Here is a 27,382-nt window from a genome sequence, read left to right on the forward strand (position 1 = left end):
TTGTTTAATTGGTATCCCCATGACCTGGATTCGAATAAGCGGTTGGAAATGAGTGAGTAATTGGTAACCCAGAGCAAAGTGTGTGTGTATATATATATATATATATATATATATATATATATATATATATATATATATATATACGAGGTCTGTTAGAAAAGAATCCGACATTATTTTTTCAAAAACTATATGGATTTGAATCACGTGTGATTGCGTCAGACAAGCTTGAACCTTCGTGCGCATGCGTGAGTTTTTTCACGCCTGTCGGTTGCGTCATTCGCCTGTGGGCAGGCTTTGAGTGAGCACTGGTCCACCCCTCCCGTCAGAATTCCTTTGTCGGAGAACTTCCTGAGAGGCTGGCGCTTTGCTTGATCAAATTTTTTCAGAAACTGTAAGGCACATCCAAGTGGACACCATTCGAGAAATTCAGACGGTTTTGGTGAAAATTTTAACGGCTGATGAGAGATTAAGGAGTGTTACTATCGCTCTAAGGACAGCCCACGGCGCCGGATGGTGCGCCGCGCCCCGAGCCACCGTCGTCAGCCTGTTTCGAACGGAAAACTTCCAAATTTAAGCCTCTGTTGAGATGAGAGAGCAGAGAAGTTCAGAAGAGATCGGGATCAGCAGTTTATCCGGACATTCCATTGTTAAAGGAGATTTGTAATGAAAGACGTGCGGACGGATTCGCGCGTCGGCACCCAGCCGCTCATGGCGCGGTGCCACAGCAAAACACCTCCGTTGGAAGTCTCACAGGACAAGTTTGAACATGCCCAGCTGTTAAACAATTCTCTCGGATAATCACTCGACTGAAAGCCATCGAAAAACCGCTCTGAATCTTATGAATGGTTATCAACACGGAGGTGTTTTTCTGTGGCGGCCATGCAATGAGCGGCTGCATGCCGCGCGCGAATCCGTCCGCACATCTTTCATTACAAAAATCTCCTTTAACAGTGGAATGTCCGGATAAACTGCTGATCCCGACCTCTTCTGAACTTCTCTGCTCTCTCACGACGTCCTGGGTCAACAGAGGCTTAAATTTGGAAGTTTTCAGCTCGACACAGGCTGACAACGGCGGCTCGGGGCGCGCTCTCTGGCGCCATGGGCTGTCCTTAAGCGATAGTAACACTCCCTAATCTCTCATCGTCCGTTAAAATTTTCACCAAAAACTGTCTGAATTTCTCAAATGGTTCCACTTGGATGGCCTTACAGTTTCTGAAAAAATTTTGATCAAGCAAAGCGCCAGTCATCTCAGACAAGGAATCCCAATGGAAAGGGTGGAACGTGCTCACTCAAGCCTGCCCACAGGCGAATGACGCCAACCGAACAGGCGTGAAAAAACTCACGCATGCGCACGAGGATCAAGCTTGTCTGATGTAATCGCATGTGATTCAAATCCATATAGTTTTTGAAAAAATAAAAAGGGTCGGTTTCTTTTCTAATAGACTTCATATATACAACCCCTGGCAAAAATTTGGGAATCACCGCCTCGGAGGATGTTCATTCAGTTGTTTAATTTTGTAGAAAAAAAAGCAGATCACAACACATGCACAAAACTAAAGTCATTTCAAATGGCAACTTTCTGGCTTTAAGAAACACTATAAGAAATCAAGAAAAAAAGATTGTGGCAGTCGGTAACGGTTACTTTTTTAGACCAAGCAGAGGAAAAAAAATATGGAATCACTCAATTCTGAGGAAAAAAATTATGGAATCACCCTGTACATTTTCATTCCCAAAACTAACACCGCATCATATCAGATCTGCTCATTAGTCTGCATCTAAAAAAGGATGATCACACCTTGGAGAGCTGTTGCACCAAGTGGACTGACATGAATCATGGCTCCACACGAGAGATGTCAGTTGAAACAAAGGACAGGATTATCAAACTCTTAAAAGAGAGTAAATCATCATGCAATGTTTGCAAAAGATGTTGGTTGTTCACAGTCAGCTGTGTCTAAACTCAGGACAAACAGAAAACTTAAAGCAATATGTCTCAAAAATCCAAAATGCACAACAAAACAAATGAGGAACGATGGGAGGAAACTGGAGTCAACGTCTATGACTGAACTGTAAGAAACCGCCTAAAGGAAATGGGATTTACATACAGAAAAGCTAAACGAAAGCCATCATTACACCTAAACAGAATAAACAAGTTTACAATGGGCTAGGAAAAGCAATCGTGGACTGTGGATGACTGGATGAAAGTGATATTCAGTGATGAATCTCAAATCTGCATTGGCAAGGTGATGATGCTGGAACTTTTGTTTGGTGCCGTTCCAGTGAGATTTATAAAGATGATTGCCTGAGAGAACATCTAAATTTCCACAGTCACTGATGATATGGGGCTGCATGTCAGTGTAAAGGCACTGGGGAGATGGCTGTCATTACATCATCAATAAATGCACAAGTTTACGTTGATATTTTGGACAACTGAAAGGATGTTTGGGGATGATGAAATCATTTTTCAAGATGATAATGCATCTTGGCCATAGAGCAAAAACGGTGAAAACGTTCCTTGCAAAAAGACACATAGGATCATGTCATGGCATAGGGTCAATGTCAACGAGCAGATCTGATTTGATGCAGGTTTTAGTTTGGGGGATGGAAATTTACAGCGTGATTCCATAATTTATTCCTCAGAATTGAGTGATTCCATATTTTTTTCCTCTGCTTGGTCTAAAAAAAGTAACCGTTACTGGACTGTCACAATCTTTTTTTCTTGATTTCTTATAGTGTTTCTTAAAGCCAGAAAGTTGCCATTTGAAAATGACTTTAGTTTTGTGTCATGTCTGTGATCTGCTTTTTTTCCACAAAATTAAACAACTGAATGAACATCCTCCGAGGCCGGTGGATTCCATAATTTTTGCCAGGGGTTGTATGTATATTGTATATATATATATATATCAAATAATCAATCAATCAATCAATCAATCAATCAATCATAAACAATATTTTATTACGTTTTAATGGTGTCCTGCAGGAGGCGTGTGTGTGTGCATACATAAGCTTTTGATAAGCGCGGAAGTTAGCTTTGAGTTACTGGACGTTAGCGTGCACACTGATGTCTGCAAAATGTCTTGTAAATCACTCCAGAGGTGTCACCAAAAAGAGCATTTTCAGTTTTGGAAGTGTTTCATTTCTCATTAGCTTTTACATAATATATGCCAAAAAGGTTGTATTTGCATACAAACGAAACTGAGTTTGCAGCTAGCTAAACCAGCCTAGACGTCACTACTCTAACGTCCACAAAATGTCTTGTACATCACTTCAGATGTATCAGGTTCCAAAAACAGTGTTTTCAGTTTTAGAAGTGTTTATTTCTTGCTACCGTTTACATGATATATTACAAAGAGATTATATTTACACACAAACAAAATGGAGTTTGCAGCTAGCTAGACCAGCCACCGACGTCACGGTGCCGTTCTACTCTAATTGGTCACCCCTTCCTTCAAAAAACAACAAAAAAATGGAACAGATTGGAACAGAATGTGACGTTTTAAAACCTCTTCAAGTACCTCTTAAAATAGTTCAAGGTTAGTCCATCTTTGAAGTTGTCCAAGGTCTGTGTTCCAAGAATGTTCCTGTGAATTTGAAGGACAGTAATATGACTGGATGTATGCTGAGCACAGACAGACGGACAGACAGATGCAAAGTCGTCACAATACCCGATGGCCATATTTGATTGGCCTCGGGCAAAAATCACTGCGTCGAGGGAGTTAAATTAGCATTTTCCATATCATTCTAACCAGATTTGGGGCTGTACAATGCATCTGCAGGGATCAAATTACTCAAACTGTAGATTAAAAAAAACAGGTACTCTTTTCTTTTCTTTAACCTTCCCATTAAAGTAGGGGTGACCAACTCTGTTCCTAAAGATCACCTGCCCTGCATGTTTCCGAACTCTCCTGCTCTACTCACTGCTAATGAACAAAGTCAGGCTTTCACGACCAATCAAAGAGCGAGGAAGCACTTGAAGAATTAACAGTTAGCAGTAAGGACACATAGAAAATATGCATGGTAGGTGACCTACAGGAGCAGAATTGTGACTGCAATAAACTTCCATTCAACCAAGCTGCACTTGTAGAGGAGAGTACTGATTCCTCAAACTAGATACACTACAATAAACCGCCTAAAGACACCAAGACAAAAACAGAAGAAGGAAAAGAGAAGACAAAGAGGAAAGTGCTTTGCCAAAAGTGTTGACAGCAATAAGAAAAGCCTGTTTAAATGCCAGTCTGGGATGGAAGCTGTGGCTGATGTGTTTTACAGTGGAAACTGAGATCGCACTAATCTCTGTGCACAGTGGTGCACTCAGGGACATGAGCAGGATTTGGTTTGACAATAAGCCAAACTTTATGACATAGTGGAAAGCCAAAAGTGTTCCACAGCCAGACGGAGCTTTGCTTCGGGAGCAAAATGTATGGTATGTTTAAAACCTGTTCCAATGGGAGGTGTAATAGGTGCAGATTTGAGACATTCTTGGCATGAAAATGATCTTGGCTGACCACATCAAGAATTCCTGAGAAAAATCCACACGCTTTATACAATTTCTTCCTTTCGTCCTGTGATCTACCTTTGAAGATGCCAGACCACAATTACTTTCCTTCATGCGTACCTTCAGATGTGTTTTTCTACCACGGCATGAGTTTCTAATGAAAATCAACCAAACAGTTTAGGCGAACCTGCATGTACTCCTAAACTGGAGTTTAGGATTACGTTTAGGAGTGTCTATAGACACAGACAGTCGACAGACAGATGGATAGACAGGGTGACTCCAATACACCCTCGTCCACCCACACCCACCCACCCCCACACACACACACCCACACACACACACCCACACCAACACACACCCCCCCACACACACACAAATGGTTTATTTATTTATTTATTTCCGGTTTTCCAGGCTGTTTTTGTGCAGCATACACAAGTTAGCATAATGTCTCTACCAGGTTTGCCCTTATTGTCTTGCAAATGTCACAATAACACTTATGGTGCAACATCTACTCCACATGAAGTGAACATGACGTGAATATGAACATTCCATTGCTAAGCACTGCTCACATACTGTATAGTCACAACTAAAAAATTTAATTCCCCTCATTAGTACTTTATCAAAGTTTATACAGCAGCAATATGCTGCAGTATCGACTCCAAAGATACGCATGATGTAAATATGACATTAAGTACCAGTGAGTGGTTCCTAAAAGATTACATTTATCTAATTAATGTGCAGATTTAAGCAGAGAAATCCCCCAAATTCTAGCCAGCTTATCATGGGGTCAAGATAGAGACAACCTCAATGACTCACATATCATCTGCATCATGGTGAAACATAGGGATAAGCAAGTACACCATTATCTGTATCTGTTCTGTATCCTATCTGTACTCTGAGTGGGAGGGGCCTAACCAGACATGGGCGTGGTTTAACCCAAAATGGCTAGGGCTTAAATCAGTACATTATTTTAAGTCTGAAATTGATATGGATTGATCAGAAGTTGCTATATTTATTGCTGATTTGAAAACTATTTACAGAACAGCCTCAAAATTGAGATTAAAATCAATGTTTTTGATCACAAAAGTAAGAGAACTATTTACAGAACAAGTTTTTATGAACTCAGAACATGAATATTCTTAAGTGTATGAATGAATATTTACAGAACAGCCTCAGAATTGAGATTAAATGTTTTTGATCACAATAGTAAAGGAACTTATGTTACAGAACAAGTTTTTTGTAAACTCAGAACATGAATATTCTGAAGGGTATGAATGAATAACAGAATAGCCTCAGAATTGACATTCAATGTAGTAGGAAATTATGAACTACTAAGTATGTATGAACAAGAGTCGTCATATTCAACACAACTTTTTAAAACATTTTATGATCAAACTGATTTTTTCAATTATTTATTTATTTTACTACCTAACATTCTTGGCATTTTTTCCCCACACAAAGTTAAACAATACTGATTAAGGTGTGTGTGTGTGTGTGTGTGTGTGTCTGTGTGCATGTGTCTGTGTGTGACTGAGTGACTGTGTGAGAGGGGGAGAGAGAGAGGCTGTTCGACTGACCAATTTATTGCAGTGAGAAAGTGTCAGATACTGCGTGTATTCAATAAAAATATTTATATAGGCTACTTTGTGTGTCTTGTGTGTCAGCCTTGTTCATTGTATTCTTCTCAAAAGCACCGCATTCAGTTCGAGCAAAGTTTTCCAACTGACTTTATATCACCCACCAAAGAGCAAGCAAACGGTTAAAAAATAAATAAATAAATAAATATAAATAAATAAATAAATAACCCCGTCAGAGTGGAGGCAGTGACCAATGCAACACAAGCCTTTTTCAGCTCTGTCTTGTCAAAGGCACCACATACGATACGAAACAAGTTCACCAAGTAACTTTAAATATCATACAAACCAAAAAGAGGCGAGCTGAGAGAGCAACATGAGGTAGAATCAAGCCAAGCACAGAGAGAGATCCTGTCTGTGTGTGTGTGTGTTTGTGCCAGAAGCTGCAGAGAGATGTGTCTGTGTAGGGAGGGACAGGTGCTGTGTGTGACTGGCCAATCACAGAGCGTGAAGACATTCAGTTAGCCATTGAGAATTTTCCTTCAGCACGAGCACGGATATTGATCATGCTCGTACTCGTCAAAAATGCTTTATCTGAACTGGATACTCGTCTGAAACGGAGATCCGGCTCAACGCTAATTAAACATAAATGTTCATATCCAGATTAAGCTTGTACTATTTTCTCTCATGTTGCCAAGTTTTTATAATTTCCTATAGCCAACTAATCACACACATTTACACTCTAAGCTCCAACTATATTCCTGGTGTGTGAAAACTAACTATAATTGGTAACACTTGAAATTACAATGCTCTAAAACTTTCTTTTCTTCCAAATTCAGATTTGCTGTTAAGCCACGGTCACATGGCACTAACGAAGGACAACGAAATCCAAACAAAACAAGAAATCTGTACTCACGTTGACTTTTGGAGGGATCGTTTAACAGTCATACAACTTCATTCCTGCAGCTGGCGCTTCGTCAGAGTTTTCAAAGTGTTTAAACTGACGACCACCTCAATTCATCTGTATTTGCTTTTGCTGTCTGTCGTGATGGTTCCTCATTATTTGTGTAGCTTCTGTAATGTCAGCTTTCCGTTTGACTGTTGTCCAACTTTGTCCAACTTCTCAAGTCTGACATACTGCATGAACCGTGATGATATCTGAATGGATCAATAACTACAGCTCCGATGAGCTGCACGTAACATCCTGGTGTTGCTGATGACTCGTCCATGTGTGTGACAAAAAGCAACATCGTCATACAGAAACAATAGTGGTAAGAATGTGTTAACTACTTTAACTATTTACACATGTTCCAACCGTTTTGTGGCTGGCCTGCGTGTGCACACATGTTGTTGTTGTGAAGACAAACAACCTCTCTCACCTGTTGTCAAGACAACCAGATTCTGCACCTGCAAGTGCTGCGGACATGAGGACAGGGGTGGCTGCGCTCGGTCTCACACCTGCTGTCAGTCACGTAATCGTAAATGTTTCGTTTTGATTTTGTTGAAAGCCCCGAGGTCAGCGTTCGCTTTGTTTTTCTTTCATTAGTATTGGTTTTGTTTCGTTCCTTTTTGCACTTTTGATTAGCAGACTTTTCAGTGATGGGAAAGGTGCTGGATCCTTTGTCCACCTTTTCTCGATGATTTGTGACTTTTTATCCTTCGTTCGGCTATCGCGTGTGCCGTGTGACCGGGCCCTTACTTCAAGAATCAGTGTGCAGTTTGATGTACTTGTCAGTGTAACAGTGTGTTGTTGTGTGTTTTCCAGTGTGGCATCATACCTGGGAGGGAAAGAGATCTCCAGTTCATGCAGTCGATCCTTAAACAAAGACAGCTCTTTGTCAAACTCTAAAAGCTGTGGAAAGAAAATCCAAATGAAAAATACTTTATAAAGATCAAATCATGATTTTCTTTAAAACAACAACAACAAAAAGCCAGTTGAACTGTGCCCACATCTTTGTTAACTGATTACACATCAAAAAACTGCTCAGAACAACCAAGTTAAAACTGGTAACCTCTGTGTAGCCCCATCGGAGCTGTTTTTTTTTAAAGGTTAAATACTCCAATTTATAATTGATTGCATTCAGAGCTGAATGTATGAACTCAATTTGGTTTGGTTTGGTGTCATACTTCAATTGTTACTTGGGCTGGGACGACTAACAAAAATCATTCCTTGATTTTCGGGTCCAATTAGTCATCAACTACTTGGTTATTAATGTAAAAAAAGACATTAAGGTCAAATCTAAGCAGCAAAACTCTGACTTAACTTAAAAGACATGTCGCATGTGTTTTAACATCCCAGTACTCAGAACAACATCAAAGCACTCATGACTGTAAAGCTCCCTGTGCACGTGCGCTCATAATTAGTGGTTTCTGATGATTTTTATTCATCTCCGAAGCGAAGAAACAGGTGCATTTCCGGAAAATGTCTCACTTGGCAATTCTCTGCATTTCTCTGTGTGTGACGTAGTTAAGAGCAAAACAGAAACATCCCAGACAGAGACAAACAGAGCAAAACGAATGCAGTTCTGTCCGATAATGGAGCTTTGGAGCTTTTCTTTGAAAGCAGTGGCTTGGATTTACAGAGGAGACGACACACTTCACCCCAAAACTCTTAACTTTTTCAGAGTCTGTCGGATTGTGGAACTTAAAGTGTTGTGACACTGCTGTTTGTGTCACAGCTGCATGCTGCTGTGATCATGGACGTGCATGGACACACAGGTGTATGTCTCATATTGTAAAAACTCAGAAGATGCTATTTTCAGGAGCTAATGGACTATCTGATGTGCCACAATCCTGACAGAAGTTGAGCTGAAGGCAGAGCTGCGATCAGACAATATGTGTGCACGTCTGCACGCGCAATCAGAACTCGAGAGCAAGTGGACCTGGACATTATTCTCTGGCCGAGTGGAACTTGAAAATTATCTCCGTGTGTGGACAAGTGGACTATTCCATGGCTGGCGTGACGTGTGCATGGGGGTTTGTTTTTTTGTTGTGAGCTAATTTGGAAATCTTTACACTGGGGTGAGTGGAATGTTATTTTTTTTTTCATCTTTTGCTTTGTGTTCTTTTCAATGGAGCTTTCAATGAAAGCACTTTTTTTAATTTGAGAATGTCTGTGTGTGTGTGTGTGTGTGCACAGCAGCTGTTTCAGTATTCAGTATTTAGTATTTTAGTATTCAGTATTATGCTTGTAGATTCTCTCAAATGTCATAAAACTGTCAATCTCTATGAGCAAATTTTTAAGAAATTCATGTTGAATAATTAAAAAATAAATAAACTGACATGTGGCTTAAAACAGCTGTTACGCTGTTTTAACCCGCATGTCAGCTGTTTATTGCCACTTAATGGACGTGGAATGTCTCCGTGATGACACACATACACACACACACACACACATATATATATATATATATATATATATATATATATATATATATATATATATATATATATATATATATATATATATATATATATATATCTTGGATTTTATTTACATCATTATGATGAAATACAAACAGTAGGTTTGCATCTCATAATTTCTGGCAAATTGTAACTGAATTTTCATGTCTTTTTTATTTTTTTTTTTTAGAAAATCTTTCGCTATACTACTTCATCAGGAAGCTGTGTAAGGTGATACACAATGGGGTGTCTGGGTGTTTTGGTGGCTTTCCTCACTCTTCTTCTTGCACATTCACTCAGTTTTTGAGAACTATCTACTCCATACAGATTTACCATAGAGTGACATACTGTTGGATGGATACATGCTAATGTATTCATCCAATTCACCTGATTTGTCTAAAGAAAACTGGCAATTAAACTGATTATTTACAGGTATTATACCAAAATGTTCCATTACTTGTGCAACCCATCATCTTGGCTTTATATTTTCCATTTTATATCAAGCTGTAGAGATTTGCTCTGAGTTTAAGAAAGCTATTTTTAGAAATGTTTATATTGAGAAGCCTGATCTATTTTTTTGTATTTGAAATGGCTGGGCATGTTAATGCGTTATTATCGCGTAAAGCATTAATTAATTAACGCAGACTATTTTTTTCATTGCACATTAACCCAGTTGTTTTTTTTTTATTGTAAGAGACTGTTGCTCACACATTTTTGTTTTGCAAGTTTGTCGCTGACTGCTGCCGTGGACATGGAGACGGGCACGGAACTTTTACATAGCCATTTTCATTTTAAAGTGTTCCAGACGGTACAATCAACAGAACCAAAGTTATATGCAGCCACTGCAAAGCTGCATTTCCTTATCAGCGGAGTACTTTGAGTCTTAAATATGCAGCTGATCTGCTCTGTGTAAGCCTGATCCCTTCAGATCTCAGAAGCAAAGCAGTGCGGGATCTGGTTAGTACTTGGATGGGACACCAGCAGCTGTGTGTGTTTCTCCAGGTAAAGCTGGAGTTGTGCCAGGAAGGGCACCCGGCGTAAAACTTGTGCCAGCTACCAATGCGGATCTGGTTGTATCTGCTGTGGCGACCCCAAAAACAAAACGGGGCAGCCAAATGGACAACAACTTTGAGTCTTAAATATCACCTAAATGCAGCACACAGCTGATGCCAGCAAATCATTCAGTGAAACAAACTGTGGCACGTTAGATGCAGCGTGTGGGAGAACTATAGATAAACAAAGGCAAGATAAGCTCACAAATGCGACAGCGAAATGGATTGCTACAGACTGCAGCCCGATTAGTGTTGTGGAAGATGTTGGTCTGAGAGACATTCTCAGAATCACAACAAATTACCACTTTATGGTGCGTCATGTGATTCCCTCATGACGCACCATAAAGGAGAGGACTGCAAAAGCCACAACGTGCACCCGCTGTTGCTCTCACTGGGGGTTACTGGACATCACTGGGTAACCAGAATTTTATTTTTATTTAACTGCAGCTGCATAAACAAAATGCTGTTGTTAAGTGGTGGCAGAACAAACGTTATGGCACTTTCATTCATATGGCAGAACATTTCATAGAAAATTGTGCTATACACTACTTTTGAATTCATGTTTGGATTTTGCGTATAACACATCCCGATTAATCATGGAAATCATGCGATTAAAATTTATCATTACCCAGCTCTAGAAATGGCATAAACAAATTAAAATCTGTGAAATACCAAGGGGCCCAATACTTTTAGAGGGCACTGTATGTTTTGGTCATCTAACATTTTCCCATCGGCCCTCATACGAGTGTTGCACAACTTGACTCCCTGCTTTGAAATCAGTCATGATTTGCACATTGATAGAGTTATACCGCAAGTCTGATACCACTCAAAATCTCCCTCAGAGCCCATTCCCTCTAACCATGTTACAGAGAAAATACATTCTCTTACTGCTCCCTCATTGTCCACTGCATTTCCTCTCCAAGCTGGGGTTCCGATTCAATTTTTTCATCGATCTTGTGCAAAAAAGGGCAAAGAAATCAGATCAAGGCAGTACTAAAAGCATTCCCTTAAATAGATCAAAATACATGAATAAGTTACTGGTGGATGAGTCTGTTTAAAGGACTATTACCTCAGCTGTCCCATTTCAAAAATACCATAATGTATATTAAAAATTTAAAAAAGAAAAATTTAGCCAAATGACCATGCAACTGATACAAAGACGTTGACACAATATGCTGGTTGCAATTTCAAGCAAAAGTCTAAATGTAGGAAACACTATGTAAATTAATGAACCTTTGATTAACAGACTCAACTGTTCCCTACAAGTACCACTGCCATGTTGAGAAAAATTGAGGTTAACATGTTTGACAGTGTGCATGTTTCATCCAGCAGCCGACCAGTGCATGGCAGCCACCTGACTCCAGGTCCAGCGGTGATGAGGCCAGGCTAAATTCCTCACCCTGGTGCCCGAGTACTTGGACTTGTCACAGCAAACTTTGACAGACAACCTCTTGGAAGTAAAGTGACAAATATCTTACAGTTTGCAGTTCTTGTATCGATCCTGGAGGAAAACTCAGGAGTCTCCATACATATGAAAACAGCAAAATCCTTAAAACCTGTGGCTGTCCTTTTTATTTCACACTAATATGGATCCAGCATGTAGGACAATCATGCTTGTGTCAGTGTCTGAGTTTGTAAACACATTTTTATTAATGCAATATCTAATGATCAACACATGTTAGACACTCGATTTTAACAACAAAATTAGCCCTTATGAAATGGATGAGCTGGTTACGTTTTGGGGAAATATGCTCATAAATTTAAATTTTAATGACAGGAAGAGGATGCTTTGGGAATCACTATGCGTCCTGTCATAGACCCAGTGTAAAGCCTAAAAATGAAAATATCAGGTGTTGCTGTCTAAAAGTGGGTGTGGTTGGACGCATACCTGGTGCACTGATAAGGTCCATCACCAGAAAGGATTTGCCCCTTAGCACACCAAAAACCTAGTCTAAAGTCCAGCACTGTTTAGCACTGCACAAAGAGCTAATTAGGGAATTTTACTGCTCATTTATTGCTCATTTTATGACTTATTTTAATGATACAAAATCACTAACATTCAATTTTTGCACATTTTTCCAAACTGAGTGCTGTAGTATAACTAGCAGGAGACCACTGATGTGTGCAGTGAATTTGGTGACACCACAACTGAATTTATTGAATATTTTTGTGGTGTCTTGTTTTTGCACTTTGTAGACAGTCCCTAAGCTTCAGTTTCTCCGCCGTCTGCTCGTTCAGATCAATATTCTTTTTTCCAGCTGAGAGGACGGCTCATATTATCAGTTATCAAGTTGTTCACCAATGAATATGGCTTTATACACCCTGAAGAAAACCATACACCCTTATCATATACCTATAAATGATAAATGCACGCAGAACACAATGCGCGTGCTCTCCCCTCGCTCACTGCTTCCGGGGGTATGGATGCGGGACCCGCAAAGAATCCAAGTCATGGCCACGGAGCTCTGTGGCTGCGTTATACTGAGACCATGCAGCGGGCGCTGCACATCAAAACAGCGAGCGTAGTCTCTGGACCTGTTGCTGCATGCAGCTTGGCACAGCAGACAGGGGAGCGGTGTGAGTGGCCTGTTGCGGCGCTTACCAAGCCCGCAGACTCAGTAAGCAAATTGGAGGCAGTGAGAGCAATCGACCGCCTGATAAGGATGCAGAACACAATGCGCTGTTAAAAAAAAAAAAAGAAGAAGCATGCAAAATTGCACTAAAAAAAATCCGCGAAACTGCGAGGCCACAAAAGGGAGTTACGTTCTAAAAATAACCCACGATAGGCGAAATCCACGAAGTAGTCAGCGTTATTTTTTACAATTATTATAGATGCTTTAAGGCTGTAAAACCCCTCACTACACACTTTATACACTTTTCTCAAACAGGCATTAACATTTTCTAACTTTCTCTCCTGTGTAAACACTCAAAGTTCAAACTTTAGTAGAAAAAAAATAGAACGTTTTCCTATAAATAATTATGATGGCTTTTAGAACTAACGAATTTAATTTTAATGATCAACCTACGAGGTTGGACACGTAAGAAATTATTAATAGTGATTCACCAGTATTTCACAGTTCCTCTGACCGCGCCTCTTCTTCGTGGCGTTGCTCCGCTGTCCGGATTGGCTGATTACTCGGGTGGTATGAAAAATATTACCCGTCCGTGAAAAGGGTGTATTGCTATTTATTCTTTAGTGTTTTGGCATACCATTTATAGGTATATGATAAGGATAAAAACAAAGTTGTAGCTTGTTGTCTACCTTCCTGAGGTTAGAAACTAGTGTTGTATGTTTTTCTACAACGTTTCTCTTAAGATTATTGAGCCGTTTACCGGAGGGGGAGGTTGTGACCCCCGCCAAAAAAAACAAAAAACAAAAATCATTTTTGCAGTCATAGGGTTTGCAAACAAGATTTCATGTAATAATTGATCGGTAAACTGAAATCCATAAATTACTTAACTGATATATATAATATATATATATAATATATATATATATATATATATATATATCATGAATGATATTCACGTTTTGTGAGACCCGCGTTTACATTTTGGGAGATATTTTTTCAGTATTCACGTTTTCAATTAACGGTTTGTGGATAATTCCCGATTTGCAGCTGATTCACATCTTGGGGGTAAACAAGGGCCCCGGAGGGGAACCCATGCAAACACTGGGAGAACATGCAGAAAGGACTGGGTGGGAAGCGAACCCGGGGCATTCTTGAATTTAATAATGGGGCCTGTAAATTATATGATTAGATTCTTCAATGGAATCAGAAATGATGTGCAGAAAACCTGTTGCTTTGCATTTTTATTAATTCATCCTTTTTTTTTCTTTGACTTTTTGTTTTTGTTTTTTTTATTTATTAGTGGCTGTATTTCTCCACTGCTGAGCAGCCAAAAGCTGGTGTTTGTACCATGGATACCCTGTTGGCATATGTTTGCACTGAACAGCTTGGAGGTGCTGCTGATTACTTTTCTGCAGTTTCAATACCATCTTCCACACTAACCAAGCATATCTAACAACCATAATTTCAGTGAGTTTCCACAGTGAAATATCTATATTTTGGCCATTAGCCAGCATGCACATCTTGCATTATGTGCCCCAAGTGGCTCTTATTTCTACACATGAAACAATGCTGCTGATCAAAGATGCCCCAGCTTCAATCAGACAAATATTTTTGACATTACGACAAACACTTGTACTGTGTCCATACCTGGGATCAATCCGTTACTTTGTCTGATGACATACTGATCTTTCAGACACCTTCTTATTCACCACTGAACAACACAGAATTAACTTGCAGATTAAACGTTTGTTACTAATATTGATTTATAGATTGAACAAAAGCGAGCCATGTGTGTGCACTGGTGTGTGTGAGGGTGTGTTCTGATGGCCTGCATTAAAAAGAGTAATAACCTCACAGATGGCAAGGGGCCGGTCTGGAGCAGGCTATGTGATGGAGAACAATCGTTGAGGCTTGATTGCTCAAGGAGCAAAAGGCAGACCTGACAGTGGGAGGGGTAACGGTATACGTGTGTGTGTGTGTGTGTGTGATGGATTGTTGTGTGTATCCACACAGTGGGTGGAGGAAGGGGTTGTTTAAGTTTAACTAGGCCACTGCCACCCATTACAGGTCTGACAATGATGTGGGTTGTCGCACACGCAGAGTAGATGAAATCAAATTTCATATGCTGCTCCCAGGTTTCATCTATTTGATTCATCATCACCTCAAGTATGAGAAAATCATTTGTATTCCGACACAGCAGCCTGTTCATTCCTCCCTGTGGAGACATGATTCAGTATTATATGGAGAGGTGCAAAAGTCAGCCAGTGTAAAAGGACAATAAATCCACCTGTCACTTATGCAAAGTGATGTAAATGGGGTCCCTGATTAAGACAGAGTCATTTAAAACACAGCGACTGGCAGAACCTTGACACGAGCACACACACACACACACACACACACACACACACACACACACACACACACACACACACACACACACACACACACACACACACACACACACACACACACACACACACACACACACACACACACCTCTCAAATTCTCCTACTCTGTCTCTCTTACCCTCTTAAACAAGTGTGTATGCACACAATAACACCACTTACACACTGGAATCCCCCACTGTCCCGTGCCTGCCACTAGAGCAGTTTATCAAGTAATTATTGTTTGATTACAGCGTTTCATTATCTGCACTGATTGAGTCACAACCGGCGGCAAAGGTCAAGCGCCATTAACGCGCTGCTCCCGAAACATATTTCTGTGCCGGCCATGTGTTTGCCCTCCCTCTCCTCTGAAAGGGCTAATTGCAAATGCATTTGTTTGAGGAAGAGGAGAACACTCAGTCCAATGTCCTCCAAATCCCGCTGAGACGGATTATCAACGCTGCTCAAAGTCTTCCCAGACACGCTTCAACATATACACCGGAGAGCAGGTCAGAACCAGATCAAATCAGACTTAATAACCGACACCCATCAAACACGCATCCGGCACATTTCATAGAAATTTACAGTCCTTCTAACCAAAAATGTCAGATTAATCATTCAGAAGTTAACATATATAGTCCCTTTATTTTCAGAGTCAAAAGACAAACAAATTATGAGGATTGCTGTATTACAAAGCTAGTTTTCTTTTGACAAATCAGGGGATGATAAAAGAACACTTCCAAGTCAGTGAGTATGTCATATATGTGTGGAAAATAAGGAGTTGGCCAGGCGGTAAGAGAGGCAGGCTTATAACCAGAGGATCCTGTGATCAAAACCCTGTCAGACAGACAAATCACTGAGATGCCCTTGAGCAAGGTAGATGTAAGTAAGACAATGAGCTGCTGTGGCAACACATAACAAAGCAACTAAGAAGTTAATATGATCTTTCCAAACAGTGAAGCTTTTAGAGGGCTGTACACAAAACAACTTTTAAAAGAGATGTTGTTTAATCTTTTTATATCCAATAACACCTTTTTACGTATTCTTTTGGTCATCTTTTACCAAACGTCATGGTGAGCTGTCACTGACTCAGTAGTAACAAAGGGATGCTGCATGACACATTCGGACTCTTACTAATGCACGCTTAAGACACGATCGTACAGATTTTGGGGTACAAGGCCAATTTTACTGCAGCAGAAGTTTTTACATGCTTACATGCTTCTGGTGTCTTGTTTTTGCACTTTGTAGACAGTCCCTAAGCTTCCGTTTCTCTGCCGTCAGTTTGTTCAGATCAATATTTTTTTTCCAGCTCAGAGGACAGCTCATATGGATAAAAATAAAATTGTAGCTCATTGTCTACCTTCCTAACCCTAAGCCTACCTTCCTAGTGTTGTATGTTGTTCTACAACATTTCTCTTAAGATTACTGAGCTGTTTACCGGAGGGGGAGGTTTCTGTCATCTGTGAGTTTGACAGGTGGACCGTCCCAGTCAAACTCCTCACCTGACACTGTCCCCAGAGCGCCTCGGTACTAATAATACTGCTGACACAACAGAAAAAACAAAAAACTAGTATAGCCACATTTTCAGAAATGTAATATCGAGTTGATACCAAAGTATTGTTTCTCGTGACTTTCCTAATCAAAACATCCAAGTCATTACTTCCAACAATTTGTTATATTATTTAAACTTTTTTGTTTCGTTCAATATGTATCTTTCTATCCAACAAAGGGGCGAGTCTCTGCTGGTTTGGAGTTTCAGGTGAGGGTCCTTGTAGGTCAACATTGTTGCGCTGTATGTTCGGTCCTCTCTCTGCTCCCTCCTCTGCGTAAAAAAGCTATCATTTTCACAGAGCACACACACCACTTTATCCTGCACTGTCATCAATTTCTCTTGCTCTGTTTTCTTCTTTTCATCTACTAACATTTTGCTGCTCCTTTTCTCATGCTAAATAGCCATGAGTTACTGTTTGAAGGCTCAGCAGCTTCTTCTGTGGAGTTTATTGATGGTTAGCAACCAACATGTACACAGTACTGCCACCAATTATTCAGGGTGAGCAGCATGGTTTACAAGGGGTGTCAAAATTTATTCACCCTGTGAAATTTCACAGACAGGTGCCTGAATGGCACGCCTGTTCAGACCAGGTTTTAGTTGGTCTGCGGCGGTAATGCTTTCTTGTGCAAGATGATACAAACATGATCACAGGCAAGCAAGTGCAAGTAAGTTCGGTATTTTAAAATGTGAGCGCTCGGTGTGAAAACTATAACTGTGTTGGTAGAAACAAGGCATGATGTAACATTATATAAGGGCTGATTGGATCCTTGTCAATTGATTGGTGGGTTGTATGTCACGTGACATGGATTATTCATACCATTTGCTGTTGTGTTTCACTGGCCGTGCAATAGTTCTTTGTTAGCGTGGAATTTTGGTGCTATATGAAATGTGCTATTGCACGGCCCAACCACCATGTGCGCTCACATTACTGGGGGCAGCGTTTAGCTAAATATAGCAGAGTTGTTTTGCTGGCAGACAATGATCTGAAGGAGTTAATTGACACTGTTAATTCTTCTATCACAAAAACAAAAAAATCCACTACACTGTAAGCCGTCTGGAGGCATGAAGAGCTGTTAGGATGAAAAGCTGGACAAATTTCTGACGTGTTTTCGCTGGACTGAGGAAGTACATGAAGTTTGGAAGTACATGAAATCAGTGCACGGCATCGCGGACTACATCGTCACAATTTTGGACTCCAATTTAAAGTTTGTGTTGGACTGTTAAGCAACAGTGGAACACCAAAAACACATTCACCTCTGTATGTTGCAGAATAAAATCAATCAATCAATTAGGAACAATATATTATTTACCTTTTAACGACATCTGCAGGAGGACGTGCTGAGAGCTCCCAACGTCAGCTCACAAAAGCATCGTCCCATATGAGTCCCATATAGATCCCACGTACACCCCATATGACATGGCGTTCCGGACCAGCACAGCATCTGACTAGACAGCGCAATGGCCCCTGCACCTCATGCCACATGACACGCAATCGCAACGTCCACACAGTCCGTCAATCATCTGAAGTATTAACTGACAGTTCAGAAAATGTGTGTCAAAACGGTGTAAAACAAAACAAAGACAAAAGTCAGAGGGCATGAAAATGGAGGAAAATGAAAACAAAGAGAAGAGAGAGAGAGGGAGTGACATGGACAGAGGGAGAGCGCGTGTGTTGGGGGGGTGCTGTGTGATGTTGTGATAACAGAACCACGGTCACATGATTATGGGTTGACTGTGTGCGATGGACCATAGACTGGTTTACCAGTAATAATGGCCGTGAGTGTGCACAACGGTGATGTCCGTATTGACATGATCACACGCGATCACATCCACTACAGGTATGCATCTTTCAGGGGACCCTGGTTGACATGTAATCATGTCATGGGTTTGATGTCCTTCGAAATCTAGCAGAGAGGGAGCTGACCACATTGTGCCACGCCCCGTTAACAGCTGATTCTCAGAGAGAGAGAGAGAGAGAGAGAGAGAGAGAGAGAGAGGAGGGAGCATGCCTGCAACCGGGGGGGGGCACATGCAACCCATGTACTGACATGTAATGTAATGCAATGGGTGGCACACGTACAGCATTGGGGTGCATTCTGCATATTCCTGCTGCATTTTGCCAGTGTTGTGGTGTTTTGTGATGTGTTCTTTTTTCTTTTGTTTGTATTTCTTTCTATTTTGTACTGTGTTCCGGGCACAGGCTACCTGGATTCTGGAGCTGCTGCACACTAAATGTGCGTGAATCATCATGGCGGCTTCTACACACATTCTGGGTATTCGGGTGGCATTTGGACACCATTCACTCGTACAGTTCTGGACAAGGTTAACATCAGGCTTCGTTTTGCACTGTAATGTTTTAAGTAGCATCTGTGAATGTAACTCCTTATTGTAGTGCTTAACTGGTGGTTGGCTCTCACTGCGGTATTGTATCACTTCCTGTTCCGGAGCACAGCGGTGTTTTTCTGTATCTGTTAGCTGTTTAATCTGCGCAGTTAGATTGATCTAGTTATCTAGATTACGATTTGTTTCCCAGTGTAATCTTTACGTGCCTTAACTAAAGCACTCCTTCTGCTGAATCACCTCTAAATTATTTACACATTCACTTTGCGTGTTTTTAGGAATCCGCTAGCTTAGCGTAGCTACTAGCTCTTAGCCGATTTAGCATGGCGGCTTCTCCTGTCTCTCCTGCACTTTTCTGCTCTGGGTGTGAAATGTTTATTATCGGCCTCCTTTAGCAGTAACGGTACTTGTAATAGTGTAGCTTTTTTCGTAGCTTTGGAGGCCAGGCTGGGCGAATTGAGACTCGGCCCGCACGTGGAAATTCTACAGCTAGCCAGGCCCCTGTAGTCGGTGCGGACCAAGGTCTTAGCCGCCGTTAGTTCCCCCCTGGCAGATCCCGAGCAGCCGGGAAAGCAGGCTGACTGGGTGACTGTGAGGAGGAAGCGTAGCCCTAAACAGAAGCCCCGTGTACACCGCCAACCCGTTCACATTTCTAACCGTTTTTCCCCACTCGACGACACACCCGCCGAGGATCAAACTCTGGTTATTGGCGACTCTGTTTTGAGAAATGTGAAGTTAGCGACACCAGCAACCATAGTCAATTGTCTTCCGGGGGCCAGAGCAGGCGACATTGAAGGAAATTTGAAACTGCTGGCTAAGGCTATGCGTAAATTTGGTAAGATTGTAATTCACGTCGGCAGTAATGACACCCGGTTACGCCAATCGGAGGTCACTAAAATTAACATTAAATCGGTGTGTAACTTTGCAAAAACAATGTCGGACTCTGTAGTTTTCTCTGGGCCCCTCCCCAATCGGACCGGGAGTGACATGTTTAGCCGCATGTTCTCCTTGAATTGCTGGCTGTCTGAGTGGTGTCCAAAAAATGAGGTGGGCTTCATAGATAATTGGCAAAGCTTCTGGGGAAAACCTGGTCTTGTTAGGAGAGACGGCATCCATCCCACTTTGGATGGAGCAGCTCTCATTTCTAGAAATCTGGCCAATTTTCTTAAATCCTCCAAACCGTGACTATCCAGGGTTGTGACCAGGAAGCAGAGTTGTAGTCTTACACACCTCTCTGCAGCTTCTCTCCCCCTGCCATCCCCTCATTACCCCATCCCCGTAGAGACGGTGCCTGCTCCCAGACTACCAATAACCAGCAAAAATCTATTTAAGCATAAAAATTCAAAAAGAAAAAATAATATAGCACCTTCAGCTGCACCACAGACTAAAACAGTTAAATGTGGTCTATTAAACATTAGGTCTCTCTTCTAAGTCCCTGTTGGTAAATGATATAATAATTGATCAACATATTGATTTATTCTGCCTAACAGAAACCTGGTTACAGCAGGATGAATATGTTAGTTTAAATGAGTCAACACCCCCGAGTCACACTAACTGTCAGAATGCTCGTAGCACGGGCTGGGGCGGAGGATTAGCAGCAATCTTCCATTCCAGCTTATTAATTAATCAAAAACCCAGACAGAGCTTTAATTCATTTGAAAGCTTGTCTCTTAGTCTTGTCCATCCAAATTGGAAGTCCCAAAAACCAGTTTTATTTGTTATTATCTATCGTCCACCTGGTCGTTACTGTGAGTTTCTCTGTGAATTTTCAGACCTTTTGTCTGACTTAGTGCTTAGCTCAGATAAGATAATTATAGTGGGCGATTTTAACATCCACACAGATGCTGAGAATGACAGCCTCAACACTGCATTTAATCTATTATTAGACTCTATTGGCTTTGCTCAAAAGTAAATGAGTCCACCCACCACTTTAATCATATCTTAGATCTTGTTCTGACTTATGGTATGGAAATAGAAGACTTAACAGTATTCCCTGAAACTCCCTTCTGTCTGATCATTTCTTAATAACATTTACATTTACTCTGATGGACTACCCAGCAGTGGGAATAAGTTTCATTACACTAGAAGTCTTTCAGAAAGCGCTGTAACTAGGTTTAAGGATATGTTTCCTTCTTTATGTTCTCTAATGCCATATACCAACACAGTGCAGAGTAGCTACCTAAACTCTGTAAGGGAGATAGAGTATCTCGTCAATAGTTTTACATCCTCATTGAAGACAACTTTGGATGCTGTAGCTCCTCTGAAAAAGAGAGCTTTAAATCAGAAGTGTCTGACTCCGTGGTATAACTCACAAACTCGTAGCTTAAAGCAGATAACCTGTAAGTTGGAGGAAATGGCGTCTCACTAATTTAGATGATCTTCACTTAGCCTGGAAAAAGAGTCTGTTGCTCTATAAAATTGGAAGTCCCAAAAACCAGTTTTATTTGTTATTATCTATCGTCACCTGGTCGTTACTGTGAGTTTCTCTGTGAATTTTCAGACCTTTTGTCTGACTTAGTGCTTAGCTCAGATAAGATAATTATAGTGGGCGATTTTAACATCCACACAGATGCTGAGAATGACAGCCTCAACACTGCATTTAATCTATTATTAGACTCTATTGGCTTTGCTCAAAAAAAATGAGTCCACCCACCACTTTAATCATATCTTAGATCTTGTTCTGACTTATGGTATGGAAATAGAAGACTTAACAGTATTCCCTGAAAACTCCCTTCTGTCTGATCATTTCTTAATAACATTTACATTTACTCTGATGGACTACCCAGCAGTGGGGAATAAGTTTCATTACACTAGAAGTCTTTCAGAAAGCGCTGTAACTAGGTTTAAGGATATGTCCTTCTTTATGTTCTCTAATACCATATACCAACACAGTGCAGAGTAGCTACCTAAACTCTGTAAGGGAGATAGAGTATCTCATCATAGTTTTACACCTCACTGAAGACAACTTTTGGATGCTGTAGCTCCTCTAAAAAAGAGAGCTTTAAATCAGAAGTGTCTGACTCCGTGGTATAACTCACAAACTCGTAGCTTAAAGCAGATAACCCGTAAGTTGGAGAGGAAATGGCGTCTCACTAATTTAGATGATTCACTTAGCCTGGAAAAGAGTCTGTTGCTCTATAAAAAAGCCCTCTGTAAAGCTAGGACATCTTTCTACTCATCACTAATTGAGAAAATAAGAACAACCCCAGGTTTCTTTTCAGCACTGTAGCCAGGCTGACAAAGAGTCAGAGCTCTATTGAGCTGAGTATTCCATTAACTTTAACTAGTAATGACTTCATGACTTTCTTTGCTAACAAAATTTTAACTATTAGAGAAAAAATTACTCATAACCATCCCAAAGACGTATCGTTATCTTTGGCTGCTTTCAGTGATGCCGGTATTTGGTTAGACTCTTTCTCTCCGATTGTTCTGTCTGAGTTATTTTCATTAGTTACTTCATCCAAACCATCAACATGTTTATTAGACCCCATTCCTACCAGGCTGCTCAAGGAAGCCCTACCATTATTTAATGCTTCGATCTTAAATATGATCAATCTATCTTTGTTAGTTGGCTATGTACCACAGGCTTTTAAGGTGGCAGTAATTAAACCATTACTTAAAAAGCCATCACTTGACCCAGCTATCTTAGCTAATTATAGGCCAATCTCCAACCTTACTTTTCTCTCAAAAATTCTTGAAAGGGTAGTTGTAAAACAGCTAACTGATCATCTGCAGAGGAATGGTCTATTTGAAGAGTTTCAGTCAGGTTTTAGAATTCATCATAGTACAGAAACAGCATTAGTGAAGGTTACAAATGATCTTCTTATGGCCTCCGACAGTGGACTCATCTCTGTGCTTGTTCTGTTAGACCTCAGTGCTGCTTTTGATACTGTTGACCATAAAATTTTATTACAGAGATTAGAGCATGCCATAGGTATTAAAGGCACTGCGCTGCAGTGGTTTGAATCATATTTGTCTAATAGATTACAATTTGTTCATGTAAATGGGGAATCTTCTTCACAGACTAAAGTTAATTATGGAGTTCCACAAGGTTCTGTGCTAGGACCAATTTTATTCACTTTATACATGCTTCCCTTAGGCAGTATTATTAGACGGTATTGCTTAAATTTTCATTGTTACGCAGATGATACCCAGCTTTATCTATCCATGAAGCCAGAGGACACACACCAATTAGCCAAACTGCAGGATTGTCTTACAGACATAAAGACATGGATGACCTCTAATTTCCTGCTTTTAAACTCAGATAAAACTGAAGTTATTGTACTTGGCCCCACAAATCTTAGAAACATGGTGTCTAACCAGATCCTTACTCTGGATGGCATTACCCTGACCTCTAGTAATACTGTGAGAAATCTTGGAGTCATTTTTGATCAGGATATGTCATTCAAAGTGCATATTAAACAAATATGTAGGACTGCTTTTTTGCATTTATGCAATATCTCTAAAATCAGAAAGATCTTGTCTCAGAGTGATGCTGAAAAACTAATTCATGCATTTATTTCCTCTAGGCTGGACTATTGTAATTCATTATTATCAGGTTGTCCTAAAAGTTCCCTAAAAAGCCTTCAGTTAATTCAAAATGCTGCAGCTAGAGTACTGACGGGGACTAGAAGGAGAGAGCATATCTCACCCATATTGGCCTCTCTTCATTGGCTTCCTGTTAATTCTAGAATAGAATTTAAAATTCTTCTTCTTACTTATAAGGTTTTGAATAATCAGGTCCCATCTTATCTTAGGGACCTCGTAGTACCATATCACCCCAATAGAGCGCTTCACTCTCAGACTGCAGGCTTACTTGTAGTTCCTAGGGTTTGTAAGAGTAGAATGGGAGGCAGAGCCTTCAGCTTTCAGGCTCCTCTCCTGTGGAACCAGCTCCCAATTCAGATCAGGGAGACAGACACCCTCTCTACTTTTAAGATTAGGCTTAAAACTTTCCTTTTTGCTAAAGCTTATAGTTAGGGCTGGATCAGGTGACCCTGAACCATCCCTTAGTTATGCTGCTATAGACGTAGACTGCGGGGGGTTCCCATGATGCACTGTTTCTTTCTCTTTTTGCTCTGTATGCACCACTCTGCATTTAATCATTAGTGATCGATCTCTGGTCCCCTCCACAGCATGTCTTTTTCCTGGTTCTCTCCCTCAGCCCCAACCAGTCCCAGCAGAAGACTGCCCCTCCCTGAGCCTGGTTCTGCTGGAGGTTTCTTCCTGTTAAAAGGGAGTTTTTCCTTCCCACTGTAGCCAAGTGCTTGCTCACAGGGGGTCGTTTTGACCGTTGGGGTTTTACATAATTATTGTATGGCCTTGCCTTACAATATAAAGTGCCTTGGGGCAACTGTTTGTTGTGATTTGGCGCTATATAAAAAAATTGATTGATTGATTGATTGAAAGGTTTCCCAAAGTAAGCTCTTGCCCATGTGGTTATATCAGTTATTGATGAATGTCTGTTGTTGATGCAGTGCTATTTGAGGGATCTAAGCTCACTGGTGTTCATCCACATTCTGTGAATCCTTTTATAGTGTAGTGCACTGTAGAAGAGAAACAGGCAAACCCCTTCCAATCTATACACGAAGAACATTGTTTTTAAACATTTCAATAATGACCTCACACATCTGTTGACAAACTGCAGCTTCTTTGCACATCTTTGCTACTCAAAGTTGAGGACTTTCCCCACATACTGCTCTTTGACCAAATCATAATTGCAATCACCAGGTGGTTTAGAATTCATTTAAAATTAATTAATTAATTAATTCTTACCCTTACAATTCTTAATTCTTACAAGCTCAAACTTTCCACGTGTATTTTATTATTTATTTTGGAAACCGTTTAGTTTGGAATGTATTACAGGCTTTAAATGCAACTCAGCCACATGGGGTGTGCAGCCAGTACATTCTGAGTGCCTGTCCCAAGCCCGGATAAATGAGGAGGGTTGCGTCAGGAAGGGCATCCGGCGTAAAACAAGCCAACCCAACTATGCAGACTCAGAATCGAATTCCCATACCGGATCGGTCGCGGCCACCGGTGCTATTGCCCAACAGGGTGGCGGTGGAAATTGGGCTACTGCTGGGCGAAGACGACGAAGAAGAGGAGGAAAACGTTGCCACGAACAGCGGGAGAAGAAGAAAACTAGAAGGGTGGAAATGAGAGTGGGAAAGTGAGAGCATGCCTGAGGAGTGGAGACGAAGTGTGCTGGTTCCTATTTTCAAGAACAAGAGTGATGTGCAGAGCTGCAGTAACTACAGAGGCATAAAGCTGATCAGCCACATGAAGTTATGGGAAAGAGTAGTAGAAGCTAGGCTTAGAAAACAGGTGAAGATCTGTGAGCAGCCGAGAAACAGCACTACGGATGCAATGTTTGCTCTGAGAATACTGTTGGAAAAGTACAGAGAAGGACAGAAAGCGTTACATTGTGTGTTTGTGGACTTAGAAAAAGCTTATGATAGGGTGCCAAGAGAAGAGTTGTGGCATTGTATGAGGAAGTCTGGAGTGGCAGAGAAGTACGTTAGGGTAGTGCAGGACATGTACAAGAATAGTGTGACAGCGGTGAGATGCGCAGTCGGAATGACAGACTCATTCAAGGTGGAGGTGGGATTACACCAAGGATCAGCTCTGAGTCCTTTCTTGTTTGCAGTGGTGATGGACAGGTTGACAGATGAGATCAGACAGACGTCCCCATGGACTATGATGTTTGCAGATGACATTGTGATGTGTAGTGAGAGTAGAGAGCAAGTTGAGTCTAGTCTGGAGAAGTGGAGATATGCTTTGGAGAGAAGGGGAATGAAAGTCAGTAGAAGCAAGACTGAGTACATGTGTGAATGAGAGGGAGCCCAGTGGAATAGTGCAGTTACAAGGAGTAGAAGTGGTGAAAGTAGATGAGTTTAAATATTTGGGGTCAACTGTTCAAAGTAATGGAGAGTGTGGTAGAGAGGTGAAGAAGAGAGTGCAGGCAGGGTGGAGTGGGTGGAGAAAGGTGGCAGGAGTGATTTGTGACCGAGAATATCAGCAAGAGTGAAGGGGAAAGTTTACAAAACAGTAGTGAGACCAGCTATGTTGTATGGTTTAGAGACAGTGGCACTAACAAAAAGACAGGAGGCAGAGCTGGAGGTGGCAGAGCTGAAGATGTTGAGATTCTCTTTGGGAGTGACAAGAATGGACAAGATTAGGATGGAACATATCAGAGGGACAGCTCAGGTGGGACGGTTTGGAGACAAAGTCAGAGAGGCGAGATTGAGATGGTTTGGACATGTGCAGAGGAGGGACCCAGGGTATATAGGGAGAAGGATGCTGAGGATGGAGCCACCAGGCAGGAGGAGAAGAGGGAGACCAAAGAGGAGGTTCATGGATGTGCTGAGAGAGGACATGCAGGTGGTTGGTGTGAGAGAGGAAGATACAGAGGACAGGGTGAGATGGAAACGATTGATCTGCTGTGGCGACCCCTAACGGGAACAGCTGAAAGACAAAGAAGAAGACAGGCTTTAAATGCAAGAAAGACTGTATCTATCTATAAAGCAAGAAGTGTCTGTGTGAGTGCGAGTATGTGGTTTACATATCTCTCTATTTGTCAGATCTGCCTCAGCTTTTGGATATGGCTTGCGCATAGCACGATAATGTGCATCCTTTATTATGAAAATTTTGGAATTAATTTTCAAAACCTTCATTGTAAACCTTTATTTTGATTAACATTGTAACATTTGTACTTCCAAGATGGCCTAGCTCACTGATATTACTGGTAGTAAAGTTAAACAATATTAGATAGTTCATGTTGCTTGCACCATTTCACAATAAAACATTTAATGCCAGCATCCCAGCAAATACTTTTAGCGTGAAAATGCATGCCGTCAGTGTTCCTTGTGACTGAGTTTAACTTGATAACACTGAAGCGACATTAGCTAAAAACATTTTTGTTAACACCAACAAATTTCCCACGATTTGGGAGAACATTTCAGTAAGTACATAAGCTGAATAAATCTTGTATTTGCTGTGAGTTCAAGTTT

The 27,382-nt window shown here is 40.9% G+C and overlaps 1 protein-coding gene across 2 annotated transcripts in view; it reads right to left on the reverse strand.

Annotated features, from left to right (window-relative positions):
• LOC117523759 (inositol polyphosphate-5-phosphatase A-like) overlaps positions 1-27,382 on the reverse strand; it is a 640,661-nt gene that overhangs the window by 65,224 nt on the left and 548,055 nt on the right. For both annotated transcript variants that reach the window (XM_034185374.1, XM_034185372.1), the window contains one exon: positions 7,845-7,918. In XM_034185374.1, the coding sequence (XP_034041265.1) occupies positions 7,845-7,918 (74 nt within the window). The remainder of the gene's footprint in view (positions 1-7,844; positions 7,919-27,382) is intronic.

Source organism: Thalassophryne amazonica, chromosome 13 (genome assembly GCF_902500255.1).
Source record: "Thalassophryne amazonica chromosome 13, fThaAma1.1, whole genome shotgun sequence".
NCBI classification, from domain to species: domain Eukaryota; kingdom Metazoa; phylum Chordata; class Actinopteri; order Batrachoidiformes; family Batrachoididae; genus Thalassophryne; species Thalassophryne amazonica.